The sequence below is a fragment of the Arachis ipaensis genome, chromosome B10, assembly GCF_000816755.2.
Source record: "Arachis ipaensis cultivar K30076 chromosome B10, Araip1.1, whole genome shotgun sequence".
Taxonomy (NCBI): Eukaryota; Viridiplantae; Streptophyta; class Magnoliopsida; order Fabales; family Fabaceae; genus Arachis; species Arachis ipaensis.
The window spans coordinates 11,058,268-11,076,743 of NC_029794.2; the positions used below are offsets into that span (position 1 = coordinate 11,058,268).

Sequence of the window (18,476 nt, forward strand, 5' to 3'; positions counted from 1 at the left end):
TATATGAATATAATAAAAAATAAAACCTCTTTACCTCCCTTAGTCCCTTGAACACAAAGCAAAACCCTCAATCACAGCACCGCACACCCTTGACCCTCAGAGCCTCCCATTCTCTCCATCTCTCTCAAGCGCCTCGCTAAGGACCCCCAGGTGGTCCCCGCCCTCATTCACCACCTCCGTACCGCCAAGACCCCCAACGTCCGCCAGCTCGCCGCCGTCCTCCTCCGCAAGAAGATCACCGGCCACTGGGCCAAGCTCTCTCCTCAGCTCAAGCAGCTCGTCAAGCAGTCCCTCATCGACAGCATCACCATGGAGCACAGGCATATTTGTTACTCTTCTGTTCAATTCTGTTATTGATAACCGTTATGCAGTTGTAACCGTTTTTTGTTAGTTAGTTAGTTATTGAATATGATCATAGTAATGTGCAGCCCTCCCGTAAGGAAAGCGAGTGCTAATGTAGTGAGCATTGTTGCCAAGTATGCCGTTCCGTCCGGGGAATGGCCGGATTTGTTGCCATTTCTGTTCCAGTGTAGTCAGAGTGCACAGGAAGACCACCGCGAAGTAAGATTTTATGTTACTTTTGTTACATCACATGCATTCCTATTTGATGGACTCGACATCTAACCGAGTGCTATTGATCTTGGGATTCTAAGGTGGCGTTAATTCTCTTCAGCTCATTGACTGAAACAGTTGGGAACGCTTTCCGGCCACATTTTGCTGCTCTTCAAGCTCTTCTACTCAAGTGCCTGCAGGATGAGACTAGCAACCGCGTTAGAGTTGCTGCCCTCAAGTAAGCTAATGTTCATTCCTTGTGTTGTATCTGTTCAAACACTGATTATAGTATCTGTTGTTGCTTATGGAGAGAGCTATGTCTGTTTTGTTAGGGCGGTGGGTTCTTTTCTGGAATTCACTCACGATGGAGATGAAGTGGTGAGTCACTGCTGTTTATGTAATTTAATCTTTTAAAAACAAGGAAAATATATATTTTGATTATAGGGTTGAAGGGTTTGTGCGTTTTGTTAGAATGAAGAATAGGATTTCCAATTCCATATTGGTTTGTAAGTAATGAGTTTGTAACTCGTAAATTTGAGTGGCATATAAGTGAAAACTTAATTTGATGCAATCAACTCCCTGAAATTGTGTATTCTCACTCCTAGTTTTTTTCTGATTTCTTTTCTATATGTGTGCAGATCAAATTTCGGGAATTCATTCCAAGTATCTTGAATGTAGCACGTCAATGCCTAGCTTCAGGAGAAGAAGATGTTGCTATAATTGCTTTCGAAATTTTTGATGAGCTGATAGAATCTCCTGCACCACTTCTTGGAGATTCAGTCAAATCCATAGTGCAGTTCTCCCTTGAGGTTTGTTCGAGTCAAAGTTTGGAGTCTAATACACGTCATCAGGTGGGTCTGAATCATGAAGTATATTTCTAAAGTTTTTTGTACTCCTGTTATTGTAGCTATGTTGCTCACATACTGTAACTTGCTATGTCTAACAGGCAATTCAGATTATTTCATGGCTGGCAAAGTACAAGTCGAACACTTTGAAAAAGCATAAATTGGTCATCCCTATCCTGCAAGTTTTATGCCCTTTGCTTGCTGAATCAACAGATGAAAGTGATGATGATGATCTTGCACCAGATAGAGCTGCTGCAGAAGTTATTGATACAATGGCTTTAAACATTCCAAAGCATGTTTATCCACCAGTTTTTGAATTTTCTTCTGTAAGCAGTCAGAATGCAAACCCAAAGTTTCGAGAAGCATCTGTAACTGCATTAGGTGTGATTTCAGAAGGTTGTTCGGAGCTCATGAAAAGTAAGCTCGAACCTGTTCTCCATATTGTTTTGGGAGCTCTGAGGGATCCGGAACAAATGGTCAGAGGGGCAGCTTCATTTGCTTTGGGTCAATTTGCTGAGCACTTACAGCCTGAAATTGTATCTCATTATGAGAGTGTTCTTCCATGTATTTTAAATTCTCTTGAGGATGCATCTGATGAAGTAAAGGTATGCACTGGGGAAAGGAATGGTTTATCAATAGATTATCTGCTACCACTTAAAAGATTCAAGTCAACTGCAATTTTTTTAGCATTATCTGTAAATTTATGCAGGAAAAGTCATACTATGCTTTGGCTGCATTTTGCGAGAACATGGGTGAGGAAATCCTTCCTTTCCTAGATCCTTTGATGGGAAGATTATTGGCAGCTCTCCAAAACAGTTCCCGTAATTTGCAAGAAACATGCATGGTAAGGGGAACGTTCAGCACTTCAGCATCCTGTAAAGGTTTTCAGGATCATAATGAATTGCTATAGCTTTCTTGGTTTTATTAAAACTCATTATTTTCATGTGGTGTTGTTGCAGTCTGCCATTGGTTCTATTGCTTCTGCTGCAGAGCAGGCTTTCTTTCCTTATGCTGAAAGGGTTTTAGAGCTGATGAAAAATTTCATGGTGTTAACTAATGACGAGGATCTCCGTTGCCGTGCAAGAGCAACAGAATTAGTCGGAATTGTTGCGATGTCCGTTGGCAGAATGAGAATGGAACCAATATTACCTCCCTACATAGAAGCTGCAATTTCAGTAAGTGCCTTTGCACTTAACTCTGTTGCTGACTGTGCTTTTCCCCTCCCCCCTGGATTTATTTTCTCGTTATTTTTAGGGATTTGGGCTTGAGTTTAGTGAACTTCGGGAGTACACGCATGGATTCTTCAGCAATGTTGCTGAGATCTTGGAAGATAGTTTTGCACAGGTTTGTATGGATTAGCATTATATCATTACAATGTCATACTCACTCTTACATAAGTGAAACTTTTTATTGGTAAACAGTATCTTCCTCATGTTGTGCCTCTTGCATTTTCTTCCTGCAATCTTGATGATGGCTCTGCGGTGGATATTGACGAGTGCGACGATGAAATTGCTAATGGATTTGGAGAAGTTTCTTCGGATGATGAAGCTCATGATGAACCAAGAGTTCGAAATATTAGTATTAGAACTGGAGTGTTGGATGAAAAGGCAGCTGCAACCCAAGCCCTTGGCCTGTTTGCGCAGCACACAAAGATTTCTTATGCTCCGTATCCTTTGACTGAATTTCTGAATTATGTTTTGGTTACTCAGTTTACAAATAAAGGAGGGAAAAAAAAAGGGGAAAATCAGCATTGATGGTTAAATTTTTTGAATTCTTAAATCATTTTAAGATATTTGGAGGAGACGCTAAGAATCTTGGACAAACACTCTAGTTATTTCCATGAAGATGTTAGACTACAGGCAATCATTGCTTTAAAACGTAAGTGGAAACTAATCATAATGATCTGTTTTCAAATCGTTTGCTATACCTATTCTTCTGTTTGCTGCTTGTCTTTTTTATTTAATGCATGGTAGGATTCTAGTACTTTCCTTGAGTTATTTTTCTGGTAGATGACACCCAAGATGCATTTTACTGTGTATAATATTATATTACTATTCTAAAAGGTACCAATTAATGTGCCCAAATCTCCCATGATGATTAAATCTATCAATTTAGTCATACAGACATTCCAATACAATGAGGATGAAGTGGAAATGTAATGCACTAATAATATATTTCGCTTGCTAGTTTTAAGGTCATATTTTACATGAATTCTCAAGCTTTAATTGTGCTCGCAAGTACTGCATTGATATATCTCATCAATGAATTCTGATTAAGGTGCATGCACTTCGTTTTTTTTTTTTTTTAAACTGCAGATATTTTAACTGCAGCTCATGCTATCTTCCAAAGCCAAAATGTAAGTCTGATCAGTGCTATTTTCCTTTATCCACTTTTATTCGTTTAGTCATTTTTTGCCAGTCGTATCTTTTGTACCTTCCCTGTAATTTGATATTGGATTCGGGTTTATAACTGTAAGTCTGTAACTGGCAATTAGTGTCTCCATTTTGATTACTCAACATTTAATTTGCTTATCATGATTAATGGTGGAGATTGGATACTACTTGATGAACAGATGAAGAATTGTAGCTTCTCTCTTTTTTTTAAATAGTTGTTCTCTAGATTGATGCCTTTCTTTTACTGCCACCAAAATTGATAGATGCTTACTTTTCAGGATGGTGCTGCAAAAGCAAAAAAACTTCTTGGTAAGAACCTCCACTGGAATAGTAAATCTTTTTGATGTTGTATGGGTTCATGATGATAATCCAGTTCATTTACTCTGTATAGATTAATCAGTCTGATACATTCTACAGATACTGTGATGAATATTTACATCAAAACTATGGTTGAAGATGATGACAAGGAAGTGGTTGCTCAAGCATGCACTAGTGTGGCCGACATCATAAGAGATTTTGGTTTCGCAGCTCTTGAGCCTTGTAAGCATAAATTTACATGATCTATCATTTGAACTCATCTTTCTGAGATCATGCTAACGATAGATTTTCTCCAACACCAGACTTGCCCCAGCTTGTTGAAGCAACTTCATTGTTGCTTCGAGAGGAATCTGCTTGTCAGCAGATAGAGTCAGACAGTGAAATTGATGATGATGATGCTTCACATGACGAAGTGCTTATGGATGCTGTATCTGATCTTCTCCCTGCATTTGCAAAGTCTATGGGTGCTCAATTTGCTCCCATCTTTGCACAGCTATTTGAACCTTTAATGAAATTTGCAGTAAGTCGGTGCCCCATAAGTCTCACAATTAGGAACAAATCACAAAACTTACATCCTCACTTTGAAATGCAGAAAGCTTCCCGTCCCCCTCAAGATAGGACCATGGTTGTTGCCTGCCTTGCTGAAGTTGCTCAGAACATGGGTTCTCCAATTGCGGCCTACGTTGATGTATTTTTTGTTCTCTTTAATTTTTATTTTTTGCAGTTATGCGATTCCATTGACTATGTTATCATTGATATGTAAAATGTGATGCATTTTTCTCAGAGAGTGATGCCATTGGTACTCAAAGAACTAGCATCATCTGACGCAACGAATAGAAGGAATGCTGCATTTTGTGTTGGAGAATTGTGCAAAAATGGTGACGACTTGGCTTTAAGGTATCCTTTCGCATGCTACCTATGTGATAACTGTACATGATTATATATGCCAGTCAATATATGCTTCTTTAGAGGTTAAATCATGTCCACGTATACCTTGCATTTTATTTTTACCTTGATTCAGTGTTTTCCTTAATCGAATACCAGATACTATGACAATATATTACGTGGACTTCATCCCTTGTTTGGGGAGTCCGAGCCTGATGATGCAGTGAGGGATAATGCAGCTGGTGCTGTGGCAAGGATGATTATGGTACACCCTGAATCTGTTCCACTGAATCAGGTAAGTTCTTGCTCTATTATGTCATTATGCAACTTGGTTTTCTTTTCTGCAATCAAATATTTTAACGTGTAAATTGCATCTCTACCCTTTATTTTTTCAGTTTAATAATTCTGTGAATGCTTTTTTACAGGTTCTTCCTGTTTTCTTGAGAGTTCTTCCTTTAAAGGAAGACCGTGAAGAGTCTATGGCTGTCTATAGTTGTGTCGATAATATACACTAATACCAAACTCTGTTTATCCATTTTAATTGAAATGCAGATCCTCTCCCTAGTCCCTGAGCTAGTTAATCTCTCAGCTCAAGTGGTGGCATCCCCTGATGAGACATCTGAAGTTAAAACCCTAGTGGGCAGAACGTTCTCTCATCTACTTTCATTATATGGGCAACAAATGCAGCCCATTCTGAGCAATCTCTCACCTGCACATGCGAACGCATTATCTGCATTTGCCCCAAGAAGTTGATATAGTACAGACACAGAAAATTTAAACATTTTTGTTTGGTTTTTTCCCCGTTATGTACCAAGTATGTTTACAACGAAATTGAAATGGCTTGTTATGAAATGAAATTGGAGCTGTGTGGCTATGGTGCTGGCCAAAGATCATTGCCTTTGCCAGGTATGTTTGCCTTTTCAGAAATGTTACTAATACGGTAGTACCAAATGGTTCTCTTTAAACTGTTATATTCATTGCCCTGGTAAACACTAAACAAATCTTTTACCCCTGTGATCTTCTTGCAAAAGCGTTCTTTTGATCAATGCTTGTAACCTTTTTAAATTATGCCTCTTGTTTTCTTTTATAGTGCCAACAATTTTATGCTTACCTTTGATGGTTTTTACTTCTTGCAGGCTGCCGTTGCTCGTTTTTCCAGTGCCTTCTTCAGTTTTTCTTTTGGAGACACTGTTTTCTTCTCTTTCTTTTTCAAAATTTTCTTGTGTTCTTATGTATTTAATTATTTATTCATTTACTTGTATCTGTATTATGAAATTTTGGTTGTGTTTATTTCAGTGGTTTGGAGGGGTGACTTTTGTCTCAGCTTTATGTACCGAACTTTCTTCAAAAGTATATGTGATAATATTATTCAGTTTTGTGCAATGCTAGTATTATGTCCTTATCTGTATCTTGAATCTATAATATCACTGTACTTGAAAATACAATAAATAAATGGCTGAAAATCTCTTTTCTAAATTACATCTGGTCAAAACCACAGGATTCTTAATAATTTACTCTTAAGTTGTGACTATTACTTAGAGTCTTCCTCGAAATATTATTTAGTACATTTTTATAACCAAAAAAAATTAACTCCTCAAATTATATAAATCAGCATTTAACGTTAGAAATGGACTTATGATTTTATAAAACATTCTACTCATATTTGAGCCTTGGAGTATGTTCGGGGGAGTTAATATTTTATTTGGTCCTTAAAATTTGAGGTTGAATTTAATTTGACTTAAAATTTGAATTGATTTAAATTGGACTTCGAAATTTATAATTGTAATTTGCATTAATTTTTGAATTGATTTTGTTAACGATGTGTTGATTTGATACATTAACTTGTTGTAATTTAGATTTTTCAAATTCTATGTAATTGAGATTTATTAGAACTTTTGAGAAGTCCTAAATTTTTCAAATTAAATTTGTTGTTGTCATCTTTATGAGGATGTTGGAGAACAAATCAAGTTTATAAGAAGTCTAGTAGATAAATTATTATTGTAAATTTTGGAGTCTAAGTTGAATTAATTATCTTTTTACGAATCCATTTAAGTTCGACCTCAAATTTCATAGATTAAATTGAATATTAACTATTTCAGTATTTTGGGAACACTCTAAATAACATTTTTGAAAAAAAAAACAAAAAAGTAGTATCTAGAAATTATTCAAAAAATATTATATAAATAAAAATTACTAAAATAAGTTTAACTTTTTAGCCGTCTAAACACATCCTTACTTATTTGGTATTTGATGATTTTACATATATAATTGATAATTGACAAATGAACAAGAATAATTATAAAATACCAGAATTAAATTTAATCAAAATTTATAAAGTAATCGACCGGTTTAATTTTTTAATAATTCTAATTTTCAGAGGATAAAACATACTTAATTAAAATTAATTAATTGTACTTAAATAATTAACTAATTAGTGCCGGGACAGCAGAGTGGCAGTACATAACTGATAAGGGAAAAAGAGAAAGAAAAAATGTTAATTAATTAATTAATTAATTTGAAAAAGTATTTATTTTGCTTGTGTTTGTAAATTAATTAACTGTAATCGCACTCCTCGTTGAAAACGTGATGATCGTATAAATAAAGCGAAACCAATCTTCAGAACTTCGGAAACTTGGATTTTTCCATCACTTTTTCTCGGGAAAATCTTCTTGTTTTTCATTGCAAGAGATGGATCCAGAGCAGACCTTCATACGCGTGCAGGAGTATATCTTTTCTTTTCCTTCTTCCACTTTTAACTTTATCGTTAGGGCTTGTTAGAATTTGATGTTTTGTTCCGATTTAGATTTTTCTGTTATGCCTGAAACTCAGTTGATTTCTGATGGATTTTCAATGTCTGTTTGAATATGCATCAAATTAAATGATAGAATCTCGGAAGTGAAACAAGAAAATCTGTGTTAGAGTAATGAACTATGCTTATCTGCTAGATGATCATGACTCTAAATGCTACAGTTCAGTGGGTAGAATTTTAAATCTCTCTAAACATAAATGTATATCTGAATTTGTGTGCAATTTCTAGTCATAACTGAATTCCCAGCAAAGCCTGTGGTGCTCCGTTGCTTGTTGGTTTGTTACGTTATACCTATGCTTGAGAGAACCTGTATAATATCGGTAACAATAGAAAAGTAGGAGCTGAAGGGGCATATTTTCACTTTTACATGGATATAATCCAATGTCTAATACAAAATGTGACTGTGGCTGGGGAAATCAAGCGCAGCTTCTTGTTCCCAGCCCATCCCATGTTTTGAGTAAGTGTGGGAGTGAGATGAGAACAGCCAGAATCAGAGGAGGGTGACTTGGTAGCATTTATTTTGTGTAGAATTAATTTTCCTCGGTGCATTGGCAATCTATTTTAAGTCAAAACTTGCCAAATCTGTCAAGCCACTATTGAGCTCAATTTTGCGAAACCACCTTTGAAGCATGCATAATTTAAAACAAGCACAAAGTGGTGATTGGTGTAATAATAAGTTCATTATAGAATCCCCCTTAAAACTCAATATTGGAACTACGATTAAATACTTATAATGGACAATAGCACTGAGAAAATTTGGTATGATGTTTCTTACACCGAGAGTTGGATTAGCGAAGTGCCAAGCAATCACTTGTGTTGAATACCATTTCAAACCTCTAGTATCATTTGACTCTTATATTTCTGTCTTTCTCTTACTTCTCTAAACTTGCTTCTTGTCTCATTTTCGTCATTATTCATGAGATTTCTTCAGCATTGAGCTATTCATTCTTGGGGTTGCATTTGTCTTCCTACATTTTACATGTCCAAATTACATTGCATTATTATTCTTGACATTTAACCATTGAGGTCATAAAGCCATATATGCCCGGGGTTTTAGTGTTCGGTTACCCAAGAATCAAGGTGGTTCGAGTTTTTTCTTTTTTTTATCCTCCATAGTTAATTGCTTGTGTTAGATCAAATTCATTTTTTTTTAAATTATTTATTTATGGTTTCTTATAAGTATATACTTCTTCCTCTTTGTGAAGCCCGGTTGTTCAAGTGAGCTATCTGGAGTCGACACAACAGAAGCCCAACTAATTCTGATTAAGGTACATATATTTTTTCCAATTCTCATAATACATATTCAAATATCTACTTTTAGCAGTTTTTCTCTACGAACCAAACTTTGTGAAATTGATAATGTCTCACATCTTACTTTAGTTATCTCCTAAAGATTTTTATTTATCAAAAACTCTTCTTTTTCTTGTATTTAATTCCCACTTTCTTTGTATAGCTCCAATTGCCTACTTTAAGGTTTAGCTAATTTTTTATAGATATAGAACTATTTATCAACATAAGCTTTTGGGACAGGTGCTAACTTTTCATAACAATATTTGTAGTGCTAACTTTCTTTGTATAGCTAATTTTTCATAACAATATTTGTGATATAATCTATGTTCTTTTTGCTATCTTGCTGCATGTATGACACACTTTTAAATAATCATTGTAGATAACCAGTGCTGGCTTTTGGTCGCATGTTGATTCTGAATCAAGCAAAATAGATTCTGCTGGAATGGATGTTGCAAAAGATAAAATAGAGGTTGCTAATGTCAATGGAGATGAACTGACATTTTTGGCTTCAAAGTTTTGGTGGAATTGGATTGGTTCAGGTGCTAGGAGGGGAAAATTGGTGTTTAGGTTTTGGAAGACAGATACTCATCAAGCTGAAACCTCTACAAGTAGCCAAAATTCTAGGCCAGTGATTGAAGAAACTGTCATAAAAAATGATAAAGAGGAGCATAGAAATAGTTTTACTTTGTCAGCCAAAGAGACCCTAAAAGCCGCTATTACACATTTTGGCAGAAAGTGGTACAGGCGGATCTCCTTTATTTGGAGACACACAGTGCAGATAATTAGAAATTTCCAGAAGCTGTGGGTAAGCTGAAGTATTCCTAGCCATGATTTTTCATATAGAGAAAATGATAGACTTCATTCAAATCTCTGCTTAACTTCAAATTCTCAAGTGCAGGATATTGCTGGTATACGCCTAAATCTTGATATTCCCAAATGGATGCATATCCTTCATTTGGAGAAGTTTAACAGTAATGCAGGTAATTACAGTTTTTTACACTTTATTTGAGACTAAAATGCAGAGAAAAAGGCAGTTTCAAACACATATTAGGGAATCCACGTCCCGTATTGTTAGGGTTTACATTTTCGTTCTCCAAAAATCATGTGATTTGCGAGTTTTCTATGTGTGTAGACGTCTCCTCCCCACACCGCGCAAAAAAAAAAAAAAGGGGTTTTCAATGAATGTTTTTATTCTCAAAAAAGGTAGAGAAATGGTTAAATGTTATTTAAATAATTTAACAAAAACAAATCCAACAGGTTAACCTAGATGCAGATAGCTTTCATGCTTATAATTTTCCTCACTTGGTCAAATTTACATGTTATTAATGGTTGCTTTGTGCATATGATACAGATGGGTTCATTCCAAACTCTAGTTGCATTAGCAAGACTTACAAAAAAAACACAAGATTTTTCCAAACTTTACTGTTATTGGATTAAATACATAACAGGTGTAATATGAATTAGATATTGAATCTTCGAGCCTTTGCATTAGGAGATGTCCTAAATTACTGAATTTATGATTTTCTCCCTTTCTGTTCTTTTCAGTCACATTCCGTCATGTTATTTTCTTTTTTCAGTATGTTATGTTTTCAATTTCAGTGCAATGGCTTACAAAGGCGAGCAAATCTGAACCTACATATTTGTACACTACGGAAAAGGTATATTATAATTGTTCTTAACGTTGAGTTTTACTATGAACTTTCTGCTAGAGAGTACATGGTTTTGATATCTATGGGTGGGTTCTGTAGTTTGTTGAAGCTACATATAGACTGCACATCATTATTGTTTGTCATGTGATGTTATTCTGTTCTTCAGGGTTATTTCTTGTTACCTGAAAGTGCAAAGTTCCGTCATAATGTACGAACTGTCAATGTTAGCATATCAGCTTGGCACTCATGCTTTGGAAATAGGTAAAGACATTAACATGGCTATCAGGGTTGGGTTGGGTCAAGAAAGGATACATTATTTTCATTCTTAACTCCTTACTTTCATGTGGTTTTACTACTGAGAGTTGTAAACCTTACTGCTAATAGGAAATTTTTTCCCAGCATCATGATGAGATACAGTGTTATTTATATATGCTGCTCAGACTTGATCTTATTTTTATATTTTATATTGAATTTCTTTCTCATTACTAGGTGGCAGCAACTACTCATAAACAGATTTGTTGGATATGATACAATTTTAATCAACAGTTTATTAAGTTCTCCTGGCCAAGGTAAACTGTCTGCTCTCTGGATAAACTAATTGACAAAATTTCCATTAACCTCAAGTATCTGTCACCCACATTTTTTCTTGAACCATAAGCATTTAATTATTTCTTGAATATTTTTGGAACTTAACCACAGGTTATCTGTATAACTACCAAACAAAAGAATTCTATAACCTTAGCTATGCACAAGAACCTCCAGAAGGCCCAGCTAGGTTTGGAGGTTTGTTGATTTACTCTGCTATTTACTTTGTTGAGAACCTCTTGTTTAGAAATGTTGTATTTTGCAGTCCCTACTTTAACTAATGGATATCTTCTATTTGCCTACTGATATCCTGTAGGTTGTAGAGGAACTTGGCATGAAATTCATATTCAACTCTAGATTTCAGATTTCAATGGTCCAATATTTGTTATACTTTAAATGATTTGACAATAAGTGATTACCATTAATAGCCCTCTACCTTTTTCAGTTTATAATTAATTAACTACTGTTTGCTGTTGGCTTGTAACTTATAAATCATTTTTGTCGATGCAGACTACCTAGTAACAAAATGCGGTGTGCTTATGATGTCCTTGTTTGTATTTTTTACTACCACAATGTCTGTATCATTTACATTGAGAGAAACACAGACTCGAATGCTGAAGTTTACAGGTAGGCATTATTTATTTTCATTGTGGAAAATTAGTTTTGTGACACCTGCATGTATTCATCTATCTTGTTATTCAGCCATTTCCCCCATTGATACTTGCTTTTCTAAATTCACCTAAAATGTGAGGCAATCAGGATTGTACAAGACTGCTATCACCTTGCAATTGGGATGTTTATTCAGAAGGTTTTTTGTCAACTATGTTTTCTGGATTAAGTGTGCTAACCATAAGAACAGCTTCATTTGAGCTTTGGCACTATCTAATGTCATAGTAGTTCATGGTGTTGTGCACATTGGAAGAGACTCCCTTTTGACATCTTCTAGTCTTTGGCTCTTTGCAGTGCAGCTTCAACACCATGCTCGGCATCGCCTTCCGACATTTCAGTTGATCTTTGTACATGTAATTGAATCACTGGTTTTTGTTCCTGTAAGCACTCGTTTTAACTGATAAACAATATTTGTCTGAATGCTCAGTTGTGCAATTTCATTTTAGTCTTGGCCATGCTGATAGTTTTCTTTTTTTTCTTTTGGTTATTTCTTCAGATTATGATTGGTATTCTGTTCTTTCTCTTTGAGTTTTATGACGACCAGCTGCTTGCCTTCATGGTCTTGATTCTTGTCTGGTTGTGCGAACTCTTTACTCTCATTAGGTATATCTATCTCGTATGGTCTTGGGTTTAGACAATCACTGTTTTGATTTTTGCTTTTGACTATATTGGATAACTGTTTCGTTTTGAGGCTTAGTCTGAATGTTCTTGGCCAAATAGGGAATTGTAATAAGGAGCTACTACTTTTGTTTAATAAATATATTGGCCATAATTATAGATTCTTTTGACTGGTGTTCATATGAAGTTTCATACTTTCATCAATTAATTGAATCCTTATGACAATTGTCCTTATTCAATTGTTGAAATGACGAATAGTCCTGCCTGTTGCATTTTTCTTAAACATACGTGTGATTAAGCAAGTGTTTGGCTGACTTCTGATATGGTTTTGCTATCTTACATGCAGTGTCCGAACGCCAATTTCAATGAAGTTCTTCCCTCGCTTCTTTTTGCTGTATTTTCTGGTCTTTCACATATATTTCTTCTCTTATTCATATGGTAATGTTTGTAATGCTTTATTTTTCTCGGTGCAATTTAATTAATATTATCTGGAAATAATTTTTTTTAAAAAAAATTCCAGGTTTTTCATATTTGGCTCTATCTACTACAGCAGCTTTTATGCAACATCTTATCTTGTACTTTTGGAATCGTTTTGAGGTAAGAAATGATAAATGTTGGCGTGTTACAACTTTACAAGTCCTGAGTAAAGGGCCCAGTGTCATTGAGGCATTGGAGATTGGACCCTCCTTAGGTTCTTCACTTATCATGGTAATGGTATCATTGACATGTTTAATCCTAAATGAGGACCTGAAGAAGGGGATAGGAAATAAGGGCCAAGTGAGTTCTGTAATTTACAAGTGATCAGAAGAATTCTTTTTATTATTAGGAGAAGAAATATAACTCTCAGATCTCAATAAAAGTTTTAAACATTTCTCTGTACATTTAATTGTTTGTCATATTTACGTAATTGAAGTGTAACTCATACTATGTTTATTAGGTACCGGCATTGCAAAGATTCATGCAAAATCGACGGTCACATCAACAAGACTTTCACATTACCTCATCTACTATTCTTGCGTCAACCTTGCACATCACAAGATTGAACACAAGAAACCAAGGAGTAACTAACACAGATTCAAATTCAGGGGTAGGGTTCAGGCCGGGCTTTGATCCATCGGCGCCTCAGAACAGTGCAGGAGTTGCTGAGCCTCCACGACGACCAGAAAACAATCAAGACACCGTAGCCAACCCCGTGCAGATTCCTGGGCAAGCTGACATTCGACAAGCAGAAGGCGGTCCGAACCCCGGTTCCATGAATTCATTCAGTTCTATGTTATTATGGATCTTAGGGGGTGCTTCATCTGAGGGTCTCAACTCGTTTTTTTCAATGTTCAGAGATGTTAGAGACCAAGGACAAGTTTTTGCTGAAACTCCTCACGATGAAAACCGTGAGAATCAGGATAATGACAGATAGTGGTAGAATATTAGATTTTGATCATAAGTACTTGTTAATACTTAATATAGGAATATTGTACGGCATATCATATAGGTGACTGAACTTTCTCTCTCTTTGGTCCAAATGAAAATAAAACTAACGAAAAAAAAATGTGTATATAATGTATATGTATATTCTTTATAGCTTTTTTTTTCTTTCATAAATATTGAAGGTTTGATGTCTATTCTGTCTTCCTCAAAGCTAATAAGCTATAGGCTGATGGAATTGTTCCCCAAAAAAGATAAAGAACTTATAAAGTAGGAGGAAAAAGATTCTCTAAAATAAGGAAAATTTGTAAAATAATAAAATAAAAATTAATTATCATTTTCATTCAAGAATAATTAGATTTTTTATTTATTTTACCAACTTTTTTATTTTACGAGCTGAATGCAGAATAAAATGAAATTTACAGTGAAGTCTAGTAAGATACTCATAAAACAGTGGTTAATTGATTATAGGTATTATATACACAAATATATGTAATTATCAGCTATTTTCTATGGAGAAATAATCCAATGCCAACATTGTGCATGAATTGTATATCTATCATTACCAGAAAATTTGTGTCTTTAACTGATAGCAAATGCATTCATATATGCATACAAAATATACAAATGTACAACTATGGTCATCATTAGCAACAATTTTCTAAGATTCTAAAAGCTTCTTGGCGTTGTTCATCACTCAATTCTTTGGGGAAGTCAACTAGAAACTTGACATGGAGGTCACCTCTTTTCCCATCGTTTTTAATGGTTGGCATGCCTTGACCTTCAATAACCTTCACATATCCAGGGTATACAACAGTATTTTCAAATGACAAAGTCAACTTCTCCCCTCCTAATACAGGAATTGGTAAAGAGCACCCTGTGAGTGCATCTACTAGAGGAATCTCAATACATATTTCCAAGTCATTATTGCCTTCTCTTCTAAACAAATTGTGTTTCTTTTCTTCAATTATGAACACTATATCAGCAGGGAGGTATCCAGGTTTCTCATCACCCTTTCCCTCAAATTTTATCTTTGTTCCTTTTCTCCATCCTGGCTTCACTTCAATCTTTAAAATCTCAATCTCTTGGACCATTACCCTGTTGCAAAATTAGTTAATAAGTAATATTATTCTAATTATCGAAGAGAAATATTTTGTATACTCATTGTGTCTCTATGCGAATCGCACATCTCATTCGAATAAGTACATATAACACAACTTAAAATTAAATGCTTAGTGTAAGATCATGACATGATAGATTAAGAAAAACATACCCGGGATGTTTGATAACATCTCTGGTAACTTTAATCTTTTTGGTGCATCCAAAGCACAAGTCCTCAAGTGAGCATTCTATGATCTTCTCAACTTCTGGTGGTTTCCTTCTAACTGTTGTCTGTGAAAATAAGATAGGTGTTGTCAATCTACGGCTCAGATTGCTTGACACCGACACTTCAGGAACATGTTCAGAATCCCCAGGAATCCACATTCCCATATCATTGATTATAGAAGATGCACCATGACGATGAGATCCTGCATGGTATATCAACTCTGGCCCTGATATTTCCAATTTGCTATTGCTCCTTAATAATGGACCTGATGTGGTTCCTCTTCTGCTCAAGATCCTCTTTAGAGGATTTGAACTAATTTCTGGTAACACATTATTATCATTATTTTTAATACTACTACTACTATTATTATTGTTATTATTATTATCATCGTTTTCATTGATGTTCTTGTTGGGGCTAGAACTTCTTGATAGGGAGGTCGGCGTTGGCGTGGTGCAACGCCGGCTTCCAATTCTAAAGAGGGACTTTGTTTGTGGTGTTGGTGTCTTGGATCTTCTGCTTGCTACCCTTGACAAAAATTTTGGACTCCAAATATCTTCATCCACTCTTTTTTTATCATCATTCTCCACAAATCTTTGGTGTGCTGTTATCCCCTGCAAATATATAATTAACAAAAATCAAGATTATTTATCTCAATAAATCATATAAATACATGATTCCAAAACCTGATAAAGGCTTAGATTATATTATTTATTATACCTCATCTTCTTTCTTGTCGTGGTGCTTTTTGGATACAAGGGATTTGTAGGCCTTGCTCATTTCTTTGATGGATTTAGATTTTGATTTTGGCATCTTATTAGAGAAAGAGAAAAGGTGAAAATCAAATGCTTGTGAGTCCGTAGTTTGGTGCCTTCCCATACGTATACGTATACGTATAATTATGTGTAGAGAGAAAGAGAGAAGGGGTATGTAGGAAACAATAACAGAAAGGTGAAAGAAGGAATGAAGCCATTGAACGAAACATTTGTGTTCTGTTCATGGTATGTTACATGGATTTTGCACTATATTTAGGTGCAGTAACAATATCTAAATCCAAACACTACATTTTTGCTAAACTTGTAACTATAATAATCTTGAATTCGTTGGAAATATAAAGTAGCCGTTGGATATAACTAGGTAGCCAATAACTCCAAATTGATATTTTCATTTTATTTAGAGAAGTTTTATTCTCAATGTAATAAGATTTTATTAAAAGAAAAATGTTAGGGAGTTAATATTTTTGTCAATATTAGCCAATACTTTGAGTCAATATTTTATTTTTATATTATTAAGATTTAAGATAAAATGTTTAGGAATTAAAATTTAGTATAAAAATATCTTTGTTAGTGTGTAAAAATGATAAATTTTACTGATTATATAGCATAATTCTTTATTAAAATTAGGAGCGATATTAATAGTATCTATTTCTTAATAATATGATAAAATTAATATAAAAACAAGAAAAAAAAGTATTTATTTACTTATTGTTTTGCTTAATTAATAATGATATATTTTGACAATTCTTTAACTTCAAAATCTAATTTTAGGAGCAGAAATCACTCTTTTCTATAAGCTATCAACTAAAAATAAAAGTATATCAACAGCAAAATTTCAAAAAATTTTATCGCAATAAATTGTATTATCTTATAAAATTTTTTGAAATTAAAAATTAGCATTAAAAAAACAAACGATAAATGGTATTATTTAATAAAAAGTCTTCTGAAACTTTTGAAAAATAAATATCATATAGCTAGGCTCATATGTCCAAACTTTTATGACGTATGACACATGCAATATGTTGATGAAAAATGATGTGTTAAACATCTGCAGAGCCTTGTGATTTTGAATGATCTGATCCTAATTCTGCCTCATCTGGAACTGTAGCAATCTCACTGCCTCTGCTCGTAACCTGCTTCATGTAATCAATCCCACACGCATTACACAAAGTCTGCACATAATTAAATAATTAATATGAAATTTCATTTCTAGAATACAAGGACATATACTATTTATACGGACATTTTATTGAGGTGTGGTGTCGAACATATTTTAGATATAATACATTTTAAATATGACATCTATTAATATTCATCTAAACACACGTGGATATGTTTAAATATTATCATATGTTAGATATGTATTTTTAAAATAAATTTAAAAATAATATATATTATTATTTATTAAAATAAAAATTATTTTAAATACTTTATTTAATTAAATTATATTATAGTATGCACCGTGCAGATGAGTGACGACCTTATATCCGAGAGGGCCCCTTGCGCCACACTGGAGATCTTGTTGTCTTGCAATAATAATTTGTGCAGTATCTATTCCGATCATCACTATGCAGAATCACTCCTCTTTCATGCCGCCGGTTGCGACGGCGCCGGCCACCGAGCATGCTGCTTGCACTGCCATCTGAACCAAGGCTGCAGATAGAGGCCACGAAGCATCTCTTGCCGCCACTTGGATCGGGAAGAGTGTTAATGAGAGCTGTTGATGAACAACGTTCATTATTCTTCAACTCTTCCTTGTTGCTTGCTGATTTCTTCAACTCTAATTCTCCAATTTTTGGATTATCCATACTTAGATCTTAAAAATGCAATCAATCAGATTGGAATACATTTTTAAAAATCAAATTAAAGGGCTATAATTTGATAATATATCATGAAAAATGTTTATTTCTAAGTTAAAAATACAATCAAATTAAAAAAGCTAACTTAATTTAAAATTAAAATAAATAAATATAAAATCAATACGAAATATAGTTATAATAAGAATAAATTTAATTATATTGGTCAAATAACACGTTTGTGTATATTATTATTATGAGTATAAAAATCGAATCGTGTAGGATCAAGCTATAGCAACACATGTGATTTTGCTAGTCATCTTCATTAATTTTGTTGTAGATGTTGAGAATGAAAAGAAACCTACTGTATTAGATTATGAAATCAAACTTTTCTATTTCTTTTGTCTTTATTTGCTGGGTAGACTCAGATTGGAAGATTGAGTGGACTGAAAGGTTAAGGAACCGCATGTGATATATATAAGAATTTTGAATTTAAATAAAAAAAGAAAGACATATTATTAATATTATTTAAAATTAGGAGTGAA

At 34.3% G+C, this 18,476-nt stretch overlaps 3 protein-coding genes across 3 annotated transcripts; 2 read left to right on the plus strand and 1 right to left on the minus strand.

Annotated features, from left to right (window-relative positions):
• LOC107620118 (importin-4) lies at positions 158-6,376 on the plus strand. Its single transcript, XM_021113441.1, is given in 21 exon segments — positions 158-320; positions 429-561; positions 654-790; positions 885-930; positions 1,191-1,403; positions 1,499-2,002; positions 2,107-2,241; positions 2,357-2,572; positions 2,652-2,741; positions 2,819-3,063; positions 3,187-3,275; positions 3,713-3,753; positions 4,069-4,099; positions 4,208-4,330; positions 4,411-4,628; positions 4,701-4,796; positions 4,893-5,005; positions 5,153-5,288; positions 5,419-5,535; positions 5,537-5,899; positions 6,130-6,376. Coding segments are annotated over 20 exon segments (2,904 nt in total). The 5' UTR covers positions 158-309; the 3' UTR covers positions 5,747-5,899; positions 6,130-6,376.
• LOC107620119 lies at positions 5,830-14,170 on the plus strand. The gene is made up of 16 exons (XM_021114442.1): positions 5,830-5,899; positions 6,130-6,183; positions 6,290-6,422; positions 8,983-9,070; positions 9,472-9,897; positions 9,991-10,072; positions 10,692-10,750; positions 10,908-11,002; positions 11,231-11,310; positions 11,441-11,524; positions 11,837-11,953; positions 12,290-12,375; positions 12,492-12,598; positions 12,960-13,051; positions 13,134-13,390; positions 13,551-14,170. The coding sequence occupies exons 1-16, from the start codon at positions 5,830-5,832 to the stop codon at positions 14,025-14,027; spliced, it is 2,307 nt and encodes a 768-aa protein (XP_020970101.1). The 3' UTR covers positions 14,028-14,170.
• Positions 14,498-15,914, minus strand: LOC107620120 (dnaJ homolog subfamily B member 13-like). Its single transcript, XM_021113442.1, has 2 exons — positions 15,309-15,914; positions 14,498-15,133 (listed from the first exon to the last, which is right to left on the minus strand). Exons 1-2 carry the CDS (start codon positions 15,524-15,526, stop codon positions 14,683-14,685), a joined length of 669 nt encoding a protein of 222 aa, XP_020969101.1. The 5' UTR covers positions 15,527-15,914; the 3' UTR covers positions 14,498-14,682.

What these genes read in the sequence shown, in the direction of transcription:
- LOC107620119 (XM_021114442.1), top strand. Translation starts at nt 5,830, where the DNA reads ATGGCTTGTTATGAAATGAAATTGGAGCTGTGTGGCTATGGTGCTGGC. An exon ending in GAACTCTTTACTCTCATTAG is followed by an intron (nt 12,599 to 12,959) that starts GTATATCTATCT and finishes TCTTACATGCAG; the next exon opens with TGTCCGAACGCCAATTTCAA. An exon ending in TTTCTTCTCTTATTCATATG is followed by an intron (nt 13,052 to 13,133) that starts GTAATGTTTGTA and finishes AAAAAATTCCAG; the next exon opens with GTTTTTCATATTTGGCTCTA.
- LOC107620120 (XM_021113442.1), bottom strand. Translation starts at nt 15,526, where the DNA reads ATGGGAATGTGGATTCCTGGGGATTCTGAACATGTTCCTGAAGTGTCG. An exon ending in GATGTTATCAAACATCCCGG is followed by an intron (nt 15,134 to 15,308) that starts GTATGTTTTTCT and finishes ATTTTGCAACAG; the next exon opens with GGTAATGGTCCAAGAGATTG.